At 45.2% G+C, this 18,391-nt stretch overlaps 1 protein-coding gene across 6 annotated transcripts in view; it reads right to left on the reverse strand.

Moving 5' to 3' along the window:
• KLF7 (KLF transcription factor 7) overlaps positions 1-18,391 on the reverse strand; it is a 58,700-nt gene that overhangs the window by 23,680 nt on the left and 16,629 nt on the right. For all 6 annotated transcript variants that reach the window (XR_014184284.1, XR_014184285.1, XR_014184286.1 and 3 more), the window contains exon 2: positions 5,499-6,111. Coding sequence is in view for 2 of the 6 variants with exons in the window: in XM_082055145.1 (XP_081911271.1) it covers positions 5,499-6,111 (613 nt within the window). In the remaining 4 variants the exon portion in view is untranslated. The remainder of the gene's footprint in view (positions 1-5,498; positions 6,112-18,391) is intronic.

The raw sequence follows: 18,391 nt of genomic DNA on the forward strand, positions 1-18,391 counted from the left end.
TGAGCTTAAATACTTCACAAGTGCGAGAGCTTTGGACAAACGCACAACACAATCACAGCTTCTCATTGTTAACATGCCATTTGTATCCAGTGTGGGACAGCGGCAACACAAAGGGAAATAGGCAGAAGACAAGTTGTGGATTTTTTCCTCGAGTGTTTCTCTGCAATCCCTGTCATTCAGCCCCTCACCGGGTGCCTCACAGGGGCTGGGGGTAGACTGGTATAAAGAAAACACTAGATGACAAACTAGAGATGGCTCCTGCCTGCCATGATGCTTGGAGGTGCCTGCAGTCTCCCTCTGCAGCTGCTGAACAGACAGAAACCACTTTCCAGGCCTCCCTTGTGCCAAAAATCATCTTGTATGGCAAATAATACCCATCTACATTTTCAAACCCAAGCAGTGAGACTGTCCTGTGCCATTGATCTGGCAAATGATGGAGCAGAAGCACGGGGCTGAGAATTCAGGTATAAGCAACTAAGCAATGGATGAACACCAATGTTTTAATGTTTTAAATGGTAAGGGCTGCTTTTGGCAGGGCCCGTCCTCCTGCCGCCTGGGAGGTTCACAAAGCTCGTTTCCTTAGTCTAAACTCTGGCTGTAATAACCAAGCAAAGCTCTGGCCCTCCACAGTGAAATCACAACACTCCCCTCCAAACTTGCCAAATGGCTAAAAGGCTTCAAAACCATAAAGTTTTAAAGAGCTCACGATCAGGCTGGGCTTATTTTAATCAGCTTAGATAAACGCTTTTTATGTTTTTACCCAAGAAATGTCAAAAACCACCAATCTCACAACAAAACATGTATTTCAAATTTGGCGATGCTACTGCACCCCAAACAAATCCAGCCCTCAATGAAGGTTTTCCTCGCACCCCCCTCCTTCCTCAGTTCCCTTGCTCTCATTTCCAGTGACAAATTTGCCTGTTGCTTCAGCTGCTGCCATAGGAGCTTCAGCACCCTCCATGTCCCTCCGTGTCCCCTCACCAGGATGCAGCCCTGAGAGAGCTGGGGACTCGCTATGAAGCTGCGCGTCTCTGTACAGCAAAACATCTTGGGCTTTGGCTTTCGTTTCTCCTGTGCTACCTACACTGTTCTCCCAAACGCATTTCCCTAAGTCATTATTCAAAATCTTGCATCCTGCAGAATTAGTGCTGTGCTTGGCTATTTGCTTTTTCTTTCTCTTCATTTGCTTTCCGTTCACGGGTGCTACCACACTAACACAACACAGCAATGCAGCTTGCCATTCATGTGGTATCACTGACACAGATCGTCTTACTTGCTCTTTTTTGCCTTTACTTTGTATTAATTGTCCTTATCTATCATCCAGCCTACTATCTCCATTTTGGTCTTTTACAATCATTTCCAAATTCTGTACCTTTCGTCTTCTATCTCCAACATTTTGGGAAAGCTCTTCTCTGTTGTTTTAAATCCCATCTCAAAAGCCTTCCTGTTCATTAATGCTCTTTCTAATACTCTTGTGTCTCTCGTCTTTTTCTTGCAAATGTAGTAATTTGTTTTCCTGCAGGGCGGATTTGTTTGTTTTTGTTGATCTCACCCAGCACTTTGGATCAAAGAACTATGTAATTTAAAATAAGATGTTCTGACAATGTGAAACAAACTCCACTTAAATAAGTGCTATCTTAAGATCACATGTAGATTCATAACATCTATTTACACGAGTATTTCCCACTTGTTTTAGGTTTCAGAAACCTAAATATAGATGCGAGGTGCCCAGCTGCTGTTTCTCAGACTTGAGCTTAGGTTATATCAGATCCTGGTTTTAGGTGGATTAAGAAAAAAGCCCAAAACCTTCTGATTCTTATAAAATGCAAACCCCAGCAGAATCCCCTAAGGGTCATTTTTTTATCACTATTCTAATCTTAAGGATTTCCTGGTCAGTTTATATGTGATGCTTTATCTCTGGCCAGAAAGCACCCAGGCCATCTCATACCTTCCTCTGTACATTAGGGAAAGGAAGGCTGATACTAATGGTTTTGTCAGGAGATAGAAATCTCCTCCAGAGGTCTTTGATCTGGGAGACACGGCAATGTCCCATGACTAATTTTTCTATAGGTCACAGGCCAGCTCAGCTCACCCTTAAAACTTATTCACATCCAGACACTCAGCAGCAATGTCCTGTTTTCTAATTTAGGGAGTACTGATGACTATACATGGTTTTTGGCTCACTTTAACTCCATTCCTTTCCACCCTCCATTACACTGGCAATTCATCTCCATGCATGTGTGAACGCTGGACAAAAATTTCTGTCTCTCAAAAGAGACAAAATGTCATTGTTTGCCCTGATGTCTGCTCCATGAATAAGTGTAGAGAGAATGCGCCAGGGCTGGATTACCGTGCTAGTCCTGGTAGCTCCTTCTTTAGTTGTTTTTACCTTACCCTCACGTTGGCAGCATGGTCTTTCCAAACCTACAGCTCACCTTTTCCTCCTGTTTACAGGTCCAGCCGATATTTATCCCAAGTGGCTTTTTTGCTGCCCTCTGGCAGTCAGTCCCACCACTGCTCTTAGCTCCTTTTCACACCCCTCACTTTAAGATGCCACAGCTTACTTTGAATTCAATCAAATATTTTCATTTCCCTTTCCATCCAGACAATGTTTTTCCCTTTCCCTTCCAGATTAAATTCTCTCCCACACAGATGATTGTTTTTCCCTCTCCAAAGGTCATCCAGAAGGTGGTTTCATAACCAGTTCAACCATTGATGGGCCTTACAGCACTGTCCTTATTGTCTTAGAGATTAAAATGTGGGAGAGTAACAAGAGAAGCTTGTACAGCACCAAGTGCCATGTAGGGTCTGACCGTCTCTGGCTCCCCAGAGAAGTAAAGCCCTAAGATAGGCTCCAGTTTAACAAGCTGCTATCAGTCTGTATTGCCTCCAGCCCAGCCTGGCTCATCGCGCAGCAGCGAGGAACGCCAGCCAGCATCTGTCTGGTCAGCCTTACATATGAACAAAAGGAATGCAGCCTCCTTCTGCCGCCTTCCACCCCTAAGCTCCCCAGCCCCTGGTTTTCTTGTTTTCACGCACTGCAGTAAATCTCTTTGATCCAGCGAGTGGACTTTGCACATGCAAGTTGGGTGACCAGCCCGCATCTGCCTCCCGGCCTGTGAACCCCACACTGAGAGCTCTTTGTCTGTCAGGGCACTCAACATCCTTTTACACAGAGCCCGCACTGGCAGATAGTTCTTGCATGACATACTAACAAGCCACCAGCCAAAGGAAAATATCTCACAATCATTTCAGACCCTCTGGCTCAGCCGCTGACTAAGCCAAGTGGCTACCAGCCATTGGCACTGCTGGGTGCATTCGCAACCCACAGCGCACTCAGCTCACGGTGTGAAAAAAACAAAGCACTAGTGGAGAAAAGGGCTCCCTGTCCCCAGCCCTGAAGGCGCACATGGAAAAGGAGGCAGCCCTGCCGTTTATAATTGAGTCCCAAATTTCCATAGCTATTCCTCTCTGTCCCTCTCTTTTAGCAGAGGCAGAAGCTCCCTGCAGGGAAACCCCACTGCAGAGGTCAGCATTAACAGATTTAATGTCTTGATTGTATCAGATCTGATTTAAGGCATCCAACAGTCAGTGATTTTTAAGGGAACAGAGCACTTAAGCAGGTTAAGGGGTCTGAATGACTCTGTTCTCTGGACTCAAATAACCTAGTTAGATAAGTCTATCACACCCCTTCCCTTGATTCACTCAGATTGCACCCAAGATGTACACGTTCAAAGGTACTTAGACAATCTGCTTTCCAGTGGCATCATGGACAGTCTAAGGCTGGTCAACAGAAGTATCACAGGGCCATCATGAAATGTTTCTTGTCAAAGATTAATTGTAAATCAAGTTTTCACACACTGATGTTAGCGAAGGGAAAGGTTTTGACCTCAGATACAAAATTCAACCAGGGTGAGTTTGAAACAACCTTGCAAAAGCTTGCAAGATTTTGACTCCAAAGTGTGGAGGTATCGGAAGAGTAGTACTTTTTGCAAGTGCTCTCTCAGGACTCCTTGTCCACATCCCCACCTACTGGGTGACAAAACCAGAAAAACGGCACAAGTTCACCCACCAATTCCAGCTCAAGTAGGATCACAGGGGTCACACCTGGACAGACAAGCCCACTGCGTCCACAACTCTCAAGTTCTGCACTGGTGACTTCAAGGGAGCCCCACTGCTGGCTGGAGGAGCCTCCTGACCACCTTGCTGCAGATTTTAAAACAACTGCACTACTTTCACTGGCTTTCAAATCACTGCATCACAAGTGAGGTCACTCCTGGCAAGGTGGCTATCCCCAGTAAAAGCACTAGAAAGCCCATATAAAAAGATCAAAACTAATGCCTTTTATGTCTTAATACGATTTACACTTCAGACCATGTAACTTTTACGGGGCTGCCTAGTATTTGATGGATGCAGCTCTCTTAACAACCCACACATTCATTTGATTTACTGCACTGGTCCAACATGTTATTTTCTACCTTGCAAGAACAACCTTGCTTCTAGGAATCTGCCTGCATGATAAGATCGTGAATTAAATGTGCAGTTATCGTAAGAGACCACACATTTTACAGTAAAATTGAGAAAACTGATTACAGCAATCCCTCTGGAAACAAGAATAATCACATGATAAGACAGTGCTAATGGCAATTTATCATCTCTCATCACATGTGAAGCTTAGAACAAAGCAGCAACGTAAGCAAACCACACAGCTATTACTGCCGATGAATATCAGCCGAAGAGCTACCGGGACTATGAACAACTGACAGGAGAGTGGGGATCCCAAACAGCCAAACCTAAGCCAATTCAGTAGGCTTCAAGCAGCTTACACAGTGGAGCTTATATGCAACATTAGTAAATATTACACAGAATATCAGCCTGACATCTTTCCATATATCCTATCCCCTCTCTACCAATGCTACTCCATTCAAGCTCCATGTCATTTTTTCATTTGTTCTCACTGTATTTTATCTCAAGGGTACGTGTAACTGTGTACCTACAAATCTGCATCTACACACATGCTCTCTCATGCACGCATTATTACTAAATCACATATCTCAGATCTGAAATACATTTCTCTCTTTCCCCCATACAAAAGGCAACAAAAACCTACCCATGCTATTTTCTATTTAAAGCAATTAACGCTTGACTAAAATTAACATTTTTAAAGTTGTCTTGGGGAAGTGAGTGCCAAAAACCCAAACTGGCATGCCCAGAATTTTAACATGAATGATACATTTACATCCCTTAGGCATCCTAAAATTACTCTGCATCAAGCCCCAGAAGACAAATGAAACCCCAACAAGTTAATGACAGTGAACTCCTCTGTTCTATTGAATAATGTGTACATTTGCTGGCCTACCATATTTTTCCACTGCCCTGTTTCATAGGAGCTTGGACTTTCAGAAGAGATTTTTTTGCTTTTCTAAATGAGAACAAAAGGAGATGGTTACGGTTAGGTGTCAGGAGGACAAGACGAGAGAAGCGTCCTACACAAGTACCTGTATGAGTCCTCTGGTGAGCCTTTAAGTGGGAGCTCTTTGTATAAACCTTGCGGCACCCATTAAATTGACAGCGATGAACTCTCTTCTTGTTTTCTGGGGATGCTTCTGCCCCTGTACCTCCTTGTTCACTGTCACTCTGCCCACTTTTTATCGTCCCCGCAGTCGCTGTTGCTACACCCACTTTCACGGAGCTGAGTGAAGTTTTCTTGGCCACCAGTTTCAACGTCACCGTGCCATCCACTGCTGAGAGAGTCTGTGAGGTTTTTACGAGGTGGCGGCTGAGCTCCGGAGAGGAAGGGGGTGTTAATGAGGTTACTGCATTGAGTTGGGCCTGGTTGACGGCTGTGTAGCCTTCAGTGGAAGAGCTGGTGGACTGCAAGCTGAGACACGTCTCAGACAGCAGCTTGTCCCGTGAGAGGATAATGTCCATATTGGCGCTTTTGTCACACGTACTCATCTCCACTGGTAAAAGGATGGGGTCCAGACGTCGGATACTGTCCTCCGCATCTGGGGCTGAGGAGGCATGAAGGAAGCAGTCCAAATCCTCTCCAAAAGTCTCTGAGATCTTCCGCGGTTCAGTCTGAAGGTATCGCTCCAACTCCAGGCATGTCTGCAGGAGGGGAAGGGAGAGAAACCAGTGTTAGAGGGAGATTACAGCGTTGCTCCCACCTAGGGCTGGACAACAACGTGGTCCAGTGCCATTCAGAGACACCATTCACGCACACCAGCACCTTTGCACGAGACTGTCACATTTTGGGAGACATGAGGATCTGGCACGTATTTGATGCTGCTATGAGACAGCGTGTGGGAATATCCACATAGAGTAGTGGATATTATGGTAGAAGTGAAGATACGACAACCAGAAAGCATCTGCTACGTTTTAATGAATGTCTGTACATTATCCATGGATACCAGGCTCTTCCCGGTTTTAAGTGTAATCTGCCCAACAGTCACCTCTGTATGAAACCACCCAATGGCCTCATCGCCTGGCCACATACCAACAAAAAGTCACCTCTCCAAAGAACCGCTTTCTCTTCCTTCACAAACATTAACTTTCACTTCAAATTTAACTCAGCATACTTGGCTGGGGCCCAATCTGTTCCCAAACCAGCACAGTTCCAAAGCACAGCGTTTTAAGACAGAAGGCAGGGAGAAACTTGCAGTGACACCACAGCTTGTTCGAAAGGCCTGACAAAACTGAAGATGTGATGGAAAAAAAAGAGACCTACCGTCAGTTTTAGAGGGTTTTTGACACATCTGGTCAAACAGGGCTTCCTGTGTCCAGATGCCAGACTTACACGCAAACACGCACATGCTCCTTATTTAAAAGTAGGTGCAGATGCAGTCAAAGAGGTTGCCACATCAAAACATGTTCCTGCATCACCACAGCAGTGATCACCAGTATGAGGATGAGGTGAGCTTCCTACTTCAATGTACCCTAGATGAGGTGCCCTGAGCTCCAGGCACCATCACATTGCCCAGTGTTCTCTGTAACCAACATTATAAACTTTTATTGTTTATAGAAAACCATTTGCTGTAGTTTCAGGAGCTTTTAACGGAGTTTATTAGTGCTATTTTTCATTTCTCACTGCCCGAAAGGCTAGCTGGTTTAATATCACCGCTGCAATTTCACAAGACTTGACGAAACAGACACTCTAACTAATACTTTTTAGAAACCTCTAAAAACTACTCCTCAGAGGACACTTCTAGAGATAGTAAGGAAGGGATTTTAGGCAAAAATTTTTAGTCTATGGGAGCTGGTGACCCAACTATGTCTCAACCTGAAGAGTCTAGCATCTGATCAAGAAACAAAAGATTTGTGTGACTAGAGGAGAAACAGAGACTCCTTCCTCCTGGGTACAAAGGTCCCATCACCAGGAGTGTAAAGAGGCCCCTCTCACAGCTCTCTAGGAGCTATCAGGTAACTCAAGATTATTACTTCCAATGTACCCAGGGAGCAGCACTGCTGGCTGCAGATACAATTTGCCGGGATGACTTTCAGAGTTCAGAATGGAATTTGTCAGACAGTTATCTGCTGTTGATGGACTTGGACAAAAAGCAATAAAATGGCAACAGAAACATCCTTTAGCGTGTAGGTTGTTTTCAGAGGCATGACACTGTATAGACGCTCTGCCTGCACACAGAGTGGGACATTTACCAGTTAGTACTTGTGCCTTAAGCAACCTTGCAGTTTTCTTTTTAAAGTGCAATTCTGGGACCACAAGGACCAGCTTCAGCTGGGGATCTCGTCTCTCCCCAGCTGAATCCTAACAGGTTTTAGGGGCTGCTTTCCAAACGTGCTCCACAAGCTTTCAGGAGTAATCCCCCTCACCAAGAGAGGCGATGCTTTTTAATTCCCCACATCATGTAATTTGGGCTTTCTGGCCCACTTAGTCTTCACCCAGTGGGGCAGAAACAGGTTTTGGGGGCTGAATAAATAAAAGGCTTCCAAGGGAAAGAGCAAGCATAATCACAAATTAGGGATGGAAACCGAGGCTGGGGCGGGGGGAAGAAAGAGACAGGGACTCAAGGCCATTAAATCTGATGACAGTGACATGAAATTTCAATTGCTGTGGGATCAGAAAGCTGTGTGCCGGCTCCAGGCTGCCCATGGAGGGGAGGCAAGCGGGAGGTGCTGCTCCTTTAAAGCATCACTACCCCATGACAACAATAGTGGGTCTGACAGTTTTTTCCAGCTTCACCATTAATTTTCCATAAAGAGCACTTTCTCGATGAGCCCTTTTCAGGCAAAGCCTGATGCTTCAGAAACCTGTAATTATTCCTGGCTCCCCCCTCCCGCAGCCATTGCACCTGTGCCATTTCAAGACACCAGCTGGTCATGTCTTGCCTTCTGCCTCTGAAATCCAAAACCAGTGGATCAAGCCCATCTCCCCATAGAGGGGGAAAGAAAAAAAACAACTCAAAGAAACAATATAATGCAGTCCCTGCCTCCCGCCCCCCCTCAGCATCTCCACCAAGTCAATAGGGGGGAAAAGCCTAGCAACGCTGAGCCAGAAAAGCCCTCCACCTAATCTGCATGGCAGACAAAGCCTGGCGAGGGGTGACGGCCACAGCGCCTCCTTCACCCCCTGCCACGGCCATACCTGCTGCTGCGTTTGCCAGAGCAGGCAGTCGCCGGTGCAAACAAAGCATCTTTCCCCATATGCACTTCCCCAGCTTCTGCCAAGTACCTCACGCGACCTTCCCTCTCCTGGCCCAAACCAGCCAGGGAGCAGCGAGGAAGGGTTTTGGAACCAGCCGGCTTTCCTCACTCCTGCCCCAGCAAGATGATGTTGAAACCAGTCAGGCTGAGACCACCAAGGTTCTCCACTGCAGCCCAATGGGCCATGAGGAGGGGCAGGAGTGTTCTTTGGTCTCCATTCCCACAAAGTCATTTGCCAGTCAGGACATCAAAAACCACTCATTTTTTGTGGGAGCAGTAGGCTATTGACCACTACCCACAGAGATATGAACCCAAACTGCTGGATTCAGATGATGGCGAACTTCTGTAGATTTCCTACTTCCACTACCAGGCTGGAAGGACAATGTTCCACGGATACATAAGACAGGAGAGAGCTCTTCTTGTCATAGTTCTGTTGGGTGTCCAGCTTCTCCTTGACCACTCATGCAAGAGACAGGGAGCTTCATTTAATGGATGTAATACATGTCATATGCAACACTAAGTATGACTATCCTTTGGTTGCTATGTTGCAGGCAACTTCGTGGGTATTAAACTTTGTTGCTGTAAATCCTACAGGCACTGGGTAAGAAAGGCTCCAAAAATTGCAATGGGAAGAGGAAGATGGTTCCCTTCAGGAACACAAGAAGATCCCTAAGATTGCTGTTTGCTGTCAAGCTGGTTTCGCAGGCTAGGGATAAAAAGTGACCCACGACTTCAACCCATCTGCCTTGATTAACAAGGGTCACTCTCCTTGCACCTCGCTCCTCAATATAGCCAGCTAAAAGAAATGATGATTCATGGCTGACAAATAATAGGATGTGACTTTGCAAGACCCCACGTACTGGCAGAAAGCCAGCTAGAAAAGGATGGCACAATCCTGACAAGGCCTCGGTCTGATTTTTCAGCTTCAGATACAGCTGCAAAAAGGCTCACTTTCCAAGCAAGAGCATGTTTCCATCATCTGCAAGAAACACTCTGTGTTTCCTGCCTACACACTGGCCACTCATAACATCTCTTCGCTCCCCACATTATAGTATCATCTCAGAGGACTGGGGCATGTATAGCAGGAGAATACATGTAAACCACACACCCCATGACACTTCCATAGGCAGCACCAGATCCTTCAGACAGTACAAGACAACCACTGTGACATTATCCTATGCCCCATAAGGACCTAGTTCTTGTAAGTCCTTTCAGACTTTGCAGTAGCATTGATGCAGGGGAATTCAGTGTTCTGTCAATTCAGAAAAGTATGAGCTGTAATCTACCTGTAGTCTTACCTTTGGAATTTATCTATAGTTCACCTACTGAAAGTAAAGATTATTTACCAAATACATCAAGTGTGCTCACCACTATGAAAAAGAGAAACCCGGTGTGTGCCTCTGATAGTAGAGATGTGACACACGTGTACCATTTTCAGCAGAGCTTGGCACTCACCTAATTGTGCAGCCAGCAGAAATTAAGACAGTTTTGGTACTAACTGCAACAAGAAAAACCTCAGACTTTCCAGTTCCTCACAGACTTGTAGATACTCTGTTTGGCTCAGTTTTAGGGTGCCTGCCAGCTGTCCAGGTTAAAGTGCAACCCAGAACATTCAAAATTCAGGTATAAAGGAGCCAGAGTCACCACTCCTGATGCTAATGTTTGACTTCATGACCTTCCCCCAGAGAGCAAACAGCAGGAAGGCTCCAGCTGGGACCACCACCATCATTGATGCATCAAGTCTTAGGGCAGTGGAGGTATTTGATGTCTCTGTCTCCTCTTTAGAGAATGGTGGGGGAAAGATGCACCCATAGGCCAGGGGCATCTGCAGGAACCTGAGTTTGGCATCTGGGTTCAGGTCCAGAGAGCTCTGGAAAATCTGATTCCAACTGATGACCCAAAAATGAACTCTCAGTTCCCAGGATATAAATCTAAACTTGTCTCAGTGAACTGCAAAGAACTGGTCTAAAAATCACAGGTCTCTTCAGAAGCACCTGCCCATGCTGTGAAGTCTTTACAGCACTCAAACTCCTGGGAGTTTCGTGCACTATAGACATGACAGTGTGGCAACAGTAAAGTCCTGTCAAGAGTAAAACAAACCCTAAACACTCACAATGATTTGAGGGCAGAAAGTCAGGGAACACACCTCATCATCAGATTCACTGGCTTCCTCTTTTATTGATGATGAAGTATTTTATAACGTCTTGGTTTTGAATTTTTCTAGCAGATCATGGGAAGTTCTTATCTGGAAGTGCTAGTGATTTCTAAGTGCCTTTTTACTGCAGATATAATTGGACATCAAGCACCAATCTTGGAAGTTATCCAAAACCTAATTAAGAAGTTGGATACTTAGATCAGCCTGTGACAGAGAATGAGTATGTTGAATGTGGTTGACAAGCAGGTCTGATCTACCAGCTCTATTTACAATACTTGAAAGGATTCTCTTTGCAGCACAATTTATACGAGCAAAGTGGAATTATACAGACAATAGTGAAGGTCAAATTCCAGCCTTCATCATGAACTCGTTGCTTTCCACTGGCATGTAAAAAGAAGCCTCATATCTAACTTTATGGAATTGTGAAATCTCAAGACTGCAAAGGAAGAGAAAGCATCCTCAACCAGAAGGCAACCCAAAGCAACGACGCTTAAGATCAGAGCAAACAGCGGCACCAGGCCCAGTGCTCAGTGTCAGTATCTCATCCTCCAGCAGAACAGCAAAAGCTTTGAGCTATGGTGGCACTTGCATTGCTGATGCCAGAGTTACACATTGAACCGGGTGTTGTGGGGCAGCCCTGAAGCTGAGAAGAGTAAAAGACTCAAAATTTGTCTGCCTTCCCTGAAATGCCATTCTATTTTTGTCCTTAACCCTGAAACAAGGTTTGAAAGATGCATCTTCTTCCCAGTGCTTAAAACCTTCATTACTTCCTGAACAACAACAACAAAACCCAGTGCTCTCGTCCATCTATTCCAAGATTGTCATCTGTTCCCACCCAGCTGCCAAAACCTCCAGCTTTTCCTCTTGGCAGCCTCTACTGGGCAGTTGCTGGTTGTCAAAAAGCTGCAGCACATCAGAAGCTTAACACTTGGAGCAGCATAAAATAAACAGAATTTTAGTATTAAAATAAGTAGTTTTGCAAAATACACTTGGGGAAATGGGAAAACTGCGGTCCGAAATGAATTAATAGTAAGAAAAAGTTTCAGGCAATAGCAAATTATTTCTGTTGCAAAGGATTTAAGACAAAACTCTTAGTCATGTGCCAGCATATCTCACCTACATGTTACATAGTTCATTGAAAAAAAAAAAAGGCAGCTAAAGCCACTTAGCAGGTACAACAATAAGACAATGACAACTAACTCGTGGTAAATATCTGCATGCGTGTTCTTAATCTCTTGTGTATATGAAGTAAATGAAGTTAACTGTACGCTCAACAAGCCGGCTTTTGCCAAGAGCAAAAAGCAGGCACACACATAGTCAGCAAAGACAATTTGATGTGCAAAGACTTGTTTTCCTGTGGTAACTTCACCGTACGCCCGAGCCACCAGGTTAGTCCTCTCTAAATGGGTCTCACCAGCCACCAGATTCTGCAGATTTAAAGGACAGACTCCCTGCCTTTTCATATAAACACCAGCCATTTTCCTGTTGCTCTGGGGCATGATGTAACTAGGGTTATCAAAGACTTTGATCAGCCGCTGGAGCTCAAATGATCAAAATAAATTTTGCCATAAATATGCAGTTTTCACCACCAGCAATAAGTGGTAAAACAAATGTCTCAAACAGGAAAGAAAGAAAAAAAAAGTCTGAACCTGCAACTCTAACCAAGAAGTCAAAATCAAGATTTGTTCCCAAACTTAGCGATACTGAACTATATCTTACCTAACATATTGTCTTAAATGGACAAGCCAAATTTGTTCACTAAAAATCTGTGGTATTTGGGCTCTAAGCATAGAGCATTTCAGTGCACTGGTTGTGAGATATTGAACAAAGGACTGCAGCTAAGCATGGCTGGATTTGATAGGCATCTAGATAAAAAAAGGATGAAAGAAATCTGCAAACACTGAACAAGGGCTTTGGAGGGCTTTTTTTTTTTAACTGTTTAATAAAGATAGAAAAAAATATCTGCAACCAGTCACAACAACATAAAATAGCACAAATGTCAGCAGAGGATTAAGGAGAGCCAAATCAAGAATTCGAAAGCGCAGGCAGCCCATTGTGTTAGTAAACCAGCACATGCCCCGCATGCTGCCGTGCAATCCAGACGGCAAGCAGCCATACAGTGACAATTTGAGAAATTATCTATATGTAAGGTGTGTTTCAAAATTTTTCTGAAGAGATCATTTATTTACATAACAACCTTAGATGGCTTTGAGTGAGCTGGCCAATGGCCCTCACTGCAAACTTTTCCCCAAACCTCTTCAAATTTGGATTTAACCTGTTGCTGTCTGGTTTGGAAGCAGCTTTAATTTAGCATTATAAATAGCAAAAAGGCACAATTAGCTCCTTGAATTGCCAGTCCTAGCTCCCACTGAAATCAAAGGATCAGGTTCAAAGCATGCCCCAGAGTGTGGTAAACTTCTCACAGGAAATGGAGATGCGAGAGCAAATGCCGACGGCTGTGGAACATACAAAGCAGAGCAATATTTTAGGTCTCGATCCTCAATTAAGATTCATCCTTACAAAGTATTGCAGTGGGGTTACACAGCAGAATTGGATTCCTTGTAATTACTCTGGATAGGATGATGAATGAAAAAAAATGTACTCTTTAGAGATGTTTCATTAACATCCACAGATATCCGAACATTTCCCCCGCAGCAGCTGACACACATGTACACACCAGTTGTGCTCTCACACTCTCAGACAACAGCATATTCGTGAGCACAATCCTTCACAATTAGCTTATTACATCAAACCTGGAGAAGAGATGTGATCAAGACACTCAATATATGCTACATTTCATAAGAGTCCTGCGTCGCGAGTTGTCTCTTCTGCTCTGACCTAAAAACATATTAAACAAGAGGATGCACAACACTGAATTCCTAACCCAAAAACATGCAATACCTCATCTAGACTTTGCGTGTTCGACATTTTTACACTGGGACGACTGGATCTACCCCATACACGATGCCCATTCATTATCACATCTCATGGCTCAAAAAACCTTTTGTGTGTTCCCTTTTGTATTATTTTTGGCTGTGGGGAGGAAGCGGTGGGGACCTGTCTGGGAAACAGGAAGCAGGAGGAAGGAGGGGAATGTGTTGTAGAATAAGGTCAGAACAAAAAAGAATAAAAGATCATTTATACCATTTCTAAATGATAATAAACATATAGGACCAAAGCCTGCCTCCAGCCATGCAGGGAGCAGTGGACTGTTTGGCTGAAGTTTAAATTTAACATGAGCACAGCAACTGTCCAAGCACATTTACAAAAAGCAATTTGCTGCTTTTTTCTTTGACTTTTTTTTTTTTAATCATTTGGGCAATTTGTTATCTTACAAGAGCAAGAAGATGCATGTGCTACTGTGATAAATATGCCAGTCTGGGCAAGGAAAAGAGGAGACAACAAACTTGAGTTTCACTGTTGCACTGAGAAAACAAAAAATCAGACTAGAAAAGAAACAAAGCGATGGGAAGCACAACCGGATTCTCAGCTGGGGTAAATCAGCACAGAGCAGCCTTGATTTCATGGTTCCTGTTTACATCAGCTGAGGACCTTGCCAGCACTAAAACTCCATGAAATTCTGCTCTTGATTAGCGCCATTTAACTCTGTGGCTTACGTGAAGCAGAATTTGACATGTTCTTTGACGGCTGGAGACGGTTATTTTGTATTACAAATCTTGTCTACTTTATTAGGAACAATGTGACCCAAATGGAAAAGTGGGAAGAATTTAAAAACAACATCAACTTCAGACATCCTGATACTTGGATGTGTTTCTTTTTTGTCCTCTTTTTTTAAATTTGGGCAGTCTATATGGAGGTATTCAGAAACTGGTTTCTGCCACTTCTAGGGCAGAGTTTTCATCATCTATGCACAGAAACAACAGCCCGCTGCAGGTAAACTTGCCTCTCATTCACTTGCCTGCCCTCCAAAGGATGCTCCTGTACAGTCAGGGGTGTTTTTCCACTGCTTTTTTTTTCTGCACTGCTCTGCCAAGGCGTTTTTCCAAAACTCGGGCCACCAGGGCCCGATCAGCCCAAGATCTCACAGGCAGTGCACTTGGGCTGCTCCCCACCCTGATAAAAGCAGCACGGTCTTCTTTAAAAAGCAATTTGCTGTAATACATTGGTAAAGCACCTGCCAGTATTGGCCCAACCACTCAGCAGCAACCCAGGCAGCCGCCCACGGGGATCTGAGGAGATCTGTATCCGCAAAATGCATCAGATCGAACAAAAAGGAGATCTGGCAGGGTCTTTTGTGGATGTCCCTAGCAACTCAAGGAACACTGTCAGAGACAGACGAGGCACTGCTGACTCCTCATCAAAGGGTCACAAAATCAGTCTCGTGTCAGCACGGTTTCCAGCGAGCTGGATGGTTACCGGCTGCAGCACAGCATGGGAAGCTGGGAGACCTTCCCATTCAGAGCCCTGCCATGTGTTGATTTGAGGAAGCTCGTCAGGTCAGACCATGAGCTGCTGGGAGTCGGCACACACCTCTGTGGGCCCGTTTACACAGCCAGGGCCCTTGCACAGCCTTGCTTTCTTCAGTTTGTTGACTGTGGACACCCACCCAGTTGTTATGGGTTTTAATACGCTGCAATATGAAAGTGCTATTTGAGGACAAAGTTATTAATAGCAAAGCAGCCAGAAAATAGCCTAGAAGGAATGCAATATCTTGGTATTCCTGGAAGATACAATGACTTCCCAGCATCCAAGCAGCCACCATGGTTAATTCAAGATGTTTCTGTCTTTTGTTAGAGGAGCTAACAATATGATAAGCCATTGTGACAGACCCTCATGGAAATGCCATTCATGGGTACCTGCAGATTCTCAAGTTTGCAAAGCAGAAAGTCTCAAGGGGTGGCATTTTGTTACTCTGATCAGGCTGGTGAAAAGCAGAGGCTGGATGCTGTGATGAAGCATCAGCAGAAACAGAGGCCAGGAGAAGCACTAGTGAAGGTGGAGGATGGGATGGGACCTCTCTGGGCCCTGCTCAGACACCCATCTGACTCCAAGACCTCCAAAAGGCTCTTCATTTCAGCCTCTCTTCCCTATGAGTACTCTCTGTTTCCCTTCTTTCTGCACACTGCAGGTCTTCAGCAACATTCTCTACTTGGGCAGGAGCCTCGCTGTTAAGGCAAGTCACTGTCCCTTTTCAATGCTCTCTCTTAAACCTTCTGTTTCTCCTGGCAAAATATCCCTGGAAATGTATTGGAGAATACTGTGCAAAACTGCCAGACCTTGCCTCAAGTTTATGTTGGCACCTTGCCCTCTAAAAAATAATTGGTGGGGGGTCCCAAATTAATTCCAGGTACATCACTGAACAGAACACTCTGCACCCCCTTGCAGAGATGACACCAGATGAAGGCACCTCTCTGCTGGCAAAGCTTTTAACATCCCGTGTGCCGGCACCCATGTTGCTGAGAGGCTCTCCATGAGGCCTTCGGCTTTCTGGCTCCATCCTTAAGTAACTTTTTGGAGCAAAAACTGAATTAAACTCGACACTGCATCTTTCCCCGAGAAGGAAAGGCCCAAACGATGATGCTGGGAATCAGAAGATGTCATGTTCACGGCACTGCGGCCTTACCAATTAAACCGCCATAGACAGTTCCAGCTCACCGCCAAACATGCACTGCAGGGAGCTGTGGTCCCTCACCGCTCTCCAGAAAGGAAACAAACAAAACCCAGTTGCCAACAAGGAAAAAAGGAAACATATTGTAGCCATTACAGTCCCAACAGTGGATATGTTATCTGGCGTATCTCCAACTCAGACATTTAAAAAAATGTAGTTAGTTTACCTCAGGTGTCCCGGTTTCCCCAATTTCCCTTTTCCACGTCTATTTAAGCCTATAAAGCATCTCCTGAGATAAGCCTGCCTTAGGGGTTGGCTGTATACCACTCCTTCCCTCTATTGTCTTTCTGAGATGGGATGAAGTCTCCAATGTCAGGGCTTGGAAGAGCATGGCCAGCCCCTCTTGGCTTGGTTTGTGGGAAGGGGAAGAGCAGGAACAGAGGCAGGAGAGCCTCTCCCACGGCAGGAGAGGCACAACCAATCCTCCCTGGCATTTTGTTTATCATTGATAGTGCTTAACTAAAGCTGTTTTTAGTAGCTCCCAAACTCTAGCGCCAGCTATCATCATCCCAAACACTTCCAGACCTCTGTCACTGTGCTTTGGTACAATCCCTGCAATAGCTAAACACAAACATTATGTTCTCCCGAGTACAAATTATAGCTTTCATGAGCCGCAATTTTATTTTGGTTATAAACATACAAAGGTAACCTTTATGCTGGGAGAGGAGGAGCCGTGTAAGAGACCACAGGCTGAGTCTGTGCTTTGCAGGGAACATTCCTGGGAGCACTTTGCCGCTTTGCCTCCAGCCGGCTCTGCTTCCCAAGTGGTTGCATGATACCAGAGCTGAAGCGAGAGCCAAAATGCCTTGTGGTGGCTAGAGCTGCTAGAGGGATCTGCTTCAGTCCCAGCAGTCCAGGAACTGGGACTCAGAAGGGAGAGAAACGCACTCAAATCTTGCTTCTTTAGCTATAGCCGGCACTATTGGCAGCCTACGCGTTCAAGACACAATTCTCCAGGCGCGACTCGTGACTTGTTTGCCACCCTCAGCCCCTGCAGAAGACACTGCAGGACTTCTGAACACGTGGGCTCAGTTCAGGGCACCCCAGAGGTGGCCCCACCATCGCCAGAGCAAGGTCCAGGGGTTTTCCTCCATTTCCAATGTCTCTAACCCTTCCCCACTCTGCAGACGTCCCATCGCTACCCAGCACCAAGCTCATGACACCTGTCACAAGAAGCATGATATCAAATTGTCCCTGCAAGCCCGCGAGTGCTCCGAGGCATTTCAGCCCTCCTGTCAAGACTGCTAATGCGTCCCTTCCCCACCACGAGTAATGGTGCACTCCTGGAAGCAAAAACTGCATTAAAACTCTTCTTTACATGCAAGCTAAGAGCTTTCTTTGCCTCATACCATTTTTACTCATAAATATAATATCAAGGTGATCGTGTTCTCCTCAGCCTACTCAGAGTGTTCTGTAAGTAAAACCTGCAATTGGCAATTTATCAGATGGAAAAATAAAAGCCACATTCGGTTTCTCCCTACACTTAAAAATGACCACGTGCAGTCTCTGAAGCAGACCGATCTTTTTAACAAGGTCATGAATATCAGCCTGGAGGTGGAGGAGGCAGGGAACAAAACCACGCTGCACGTTTTTCCTACTACGCTGCTTTCTTACTGATGTTTTGCTCACTTTCTAAGCAAAAAGGAAGCCTCTCCTGTTCCCGTCACCCTGTTTATCCACATTCCAGCAGCCAGCAGCTGCTCCTCCGGGCGCTCTCCAAGCGCAAACAACTGGACCTCGCTGCAACACATTTTTGAACTTGAGACAAGTCCAGCTCTGAGTGGGAGTGAGGTGGAAGCCCTGAGAGCAGAAACGATAGAGGCAGTGGATGGTGGGACACCATGAAATCTTTGGAAAGTGTCATTCCTGCAGGCAAAGACAAAAAGCACAACACACCCTTCACCTACTGAAGGGACTGGAAAACGCAGTATAGGAGGCACAGC

This window comes from Streptopelia decaocto, assembly GCF_964273445.1.
Source record: "Streptopelia decaocto genome assembly, chromosome: 6".
NCBI lineage: Eukaryota > Metazoa > Chordata > Aves > Columbiformes > Columbidae > Streptopelia > Streptopelia decaocto.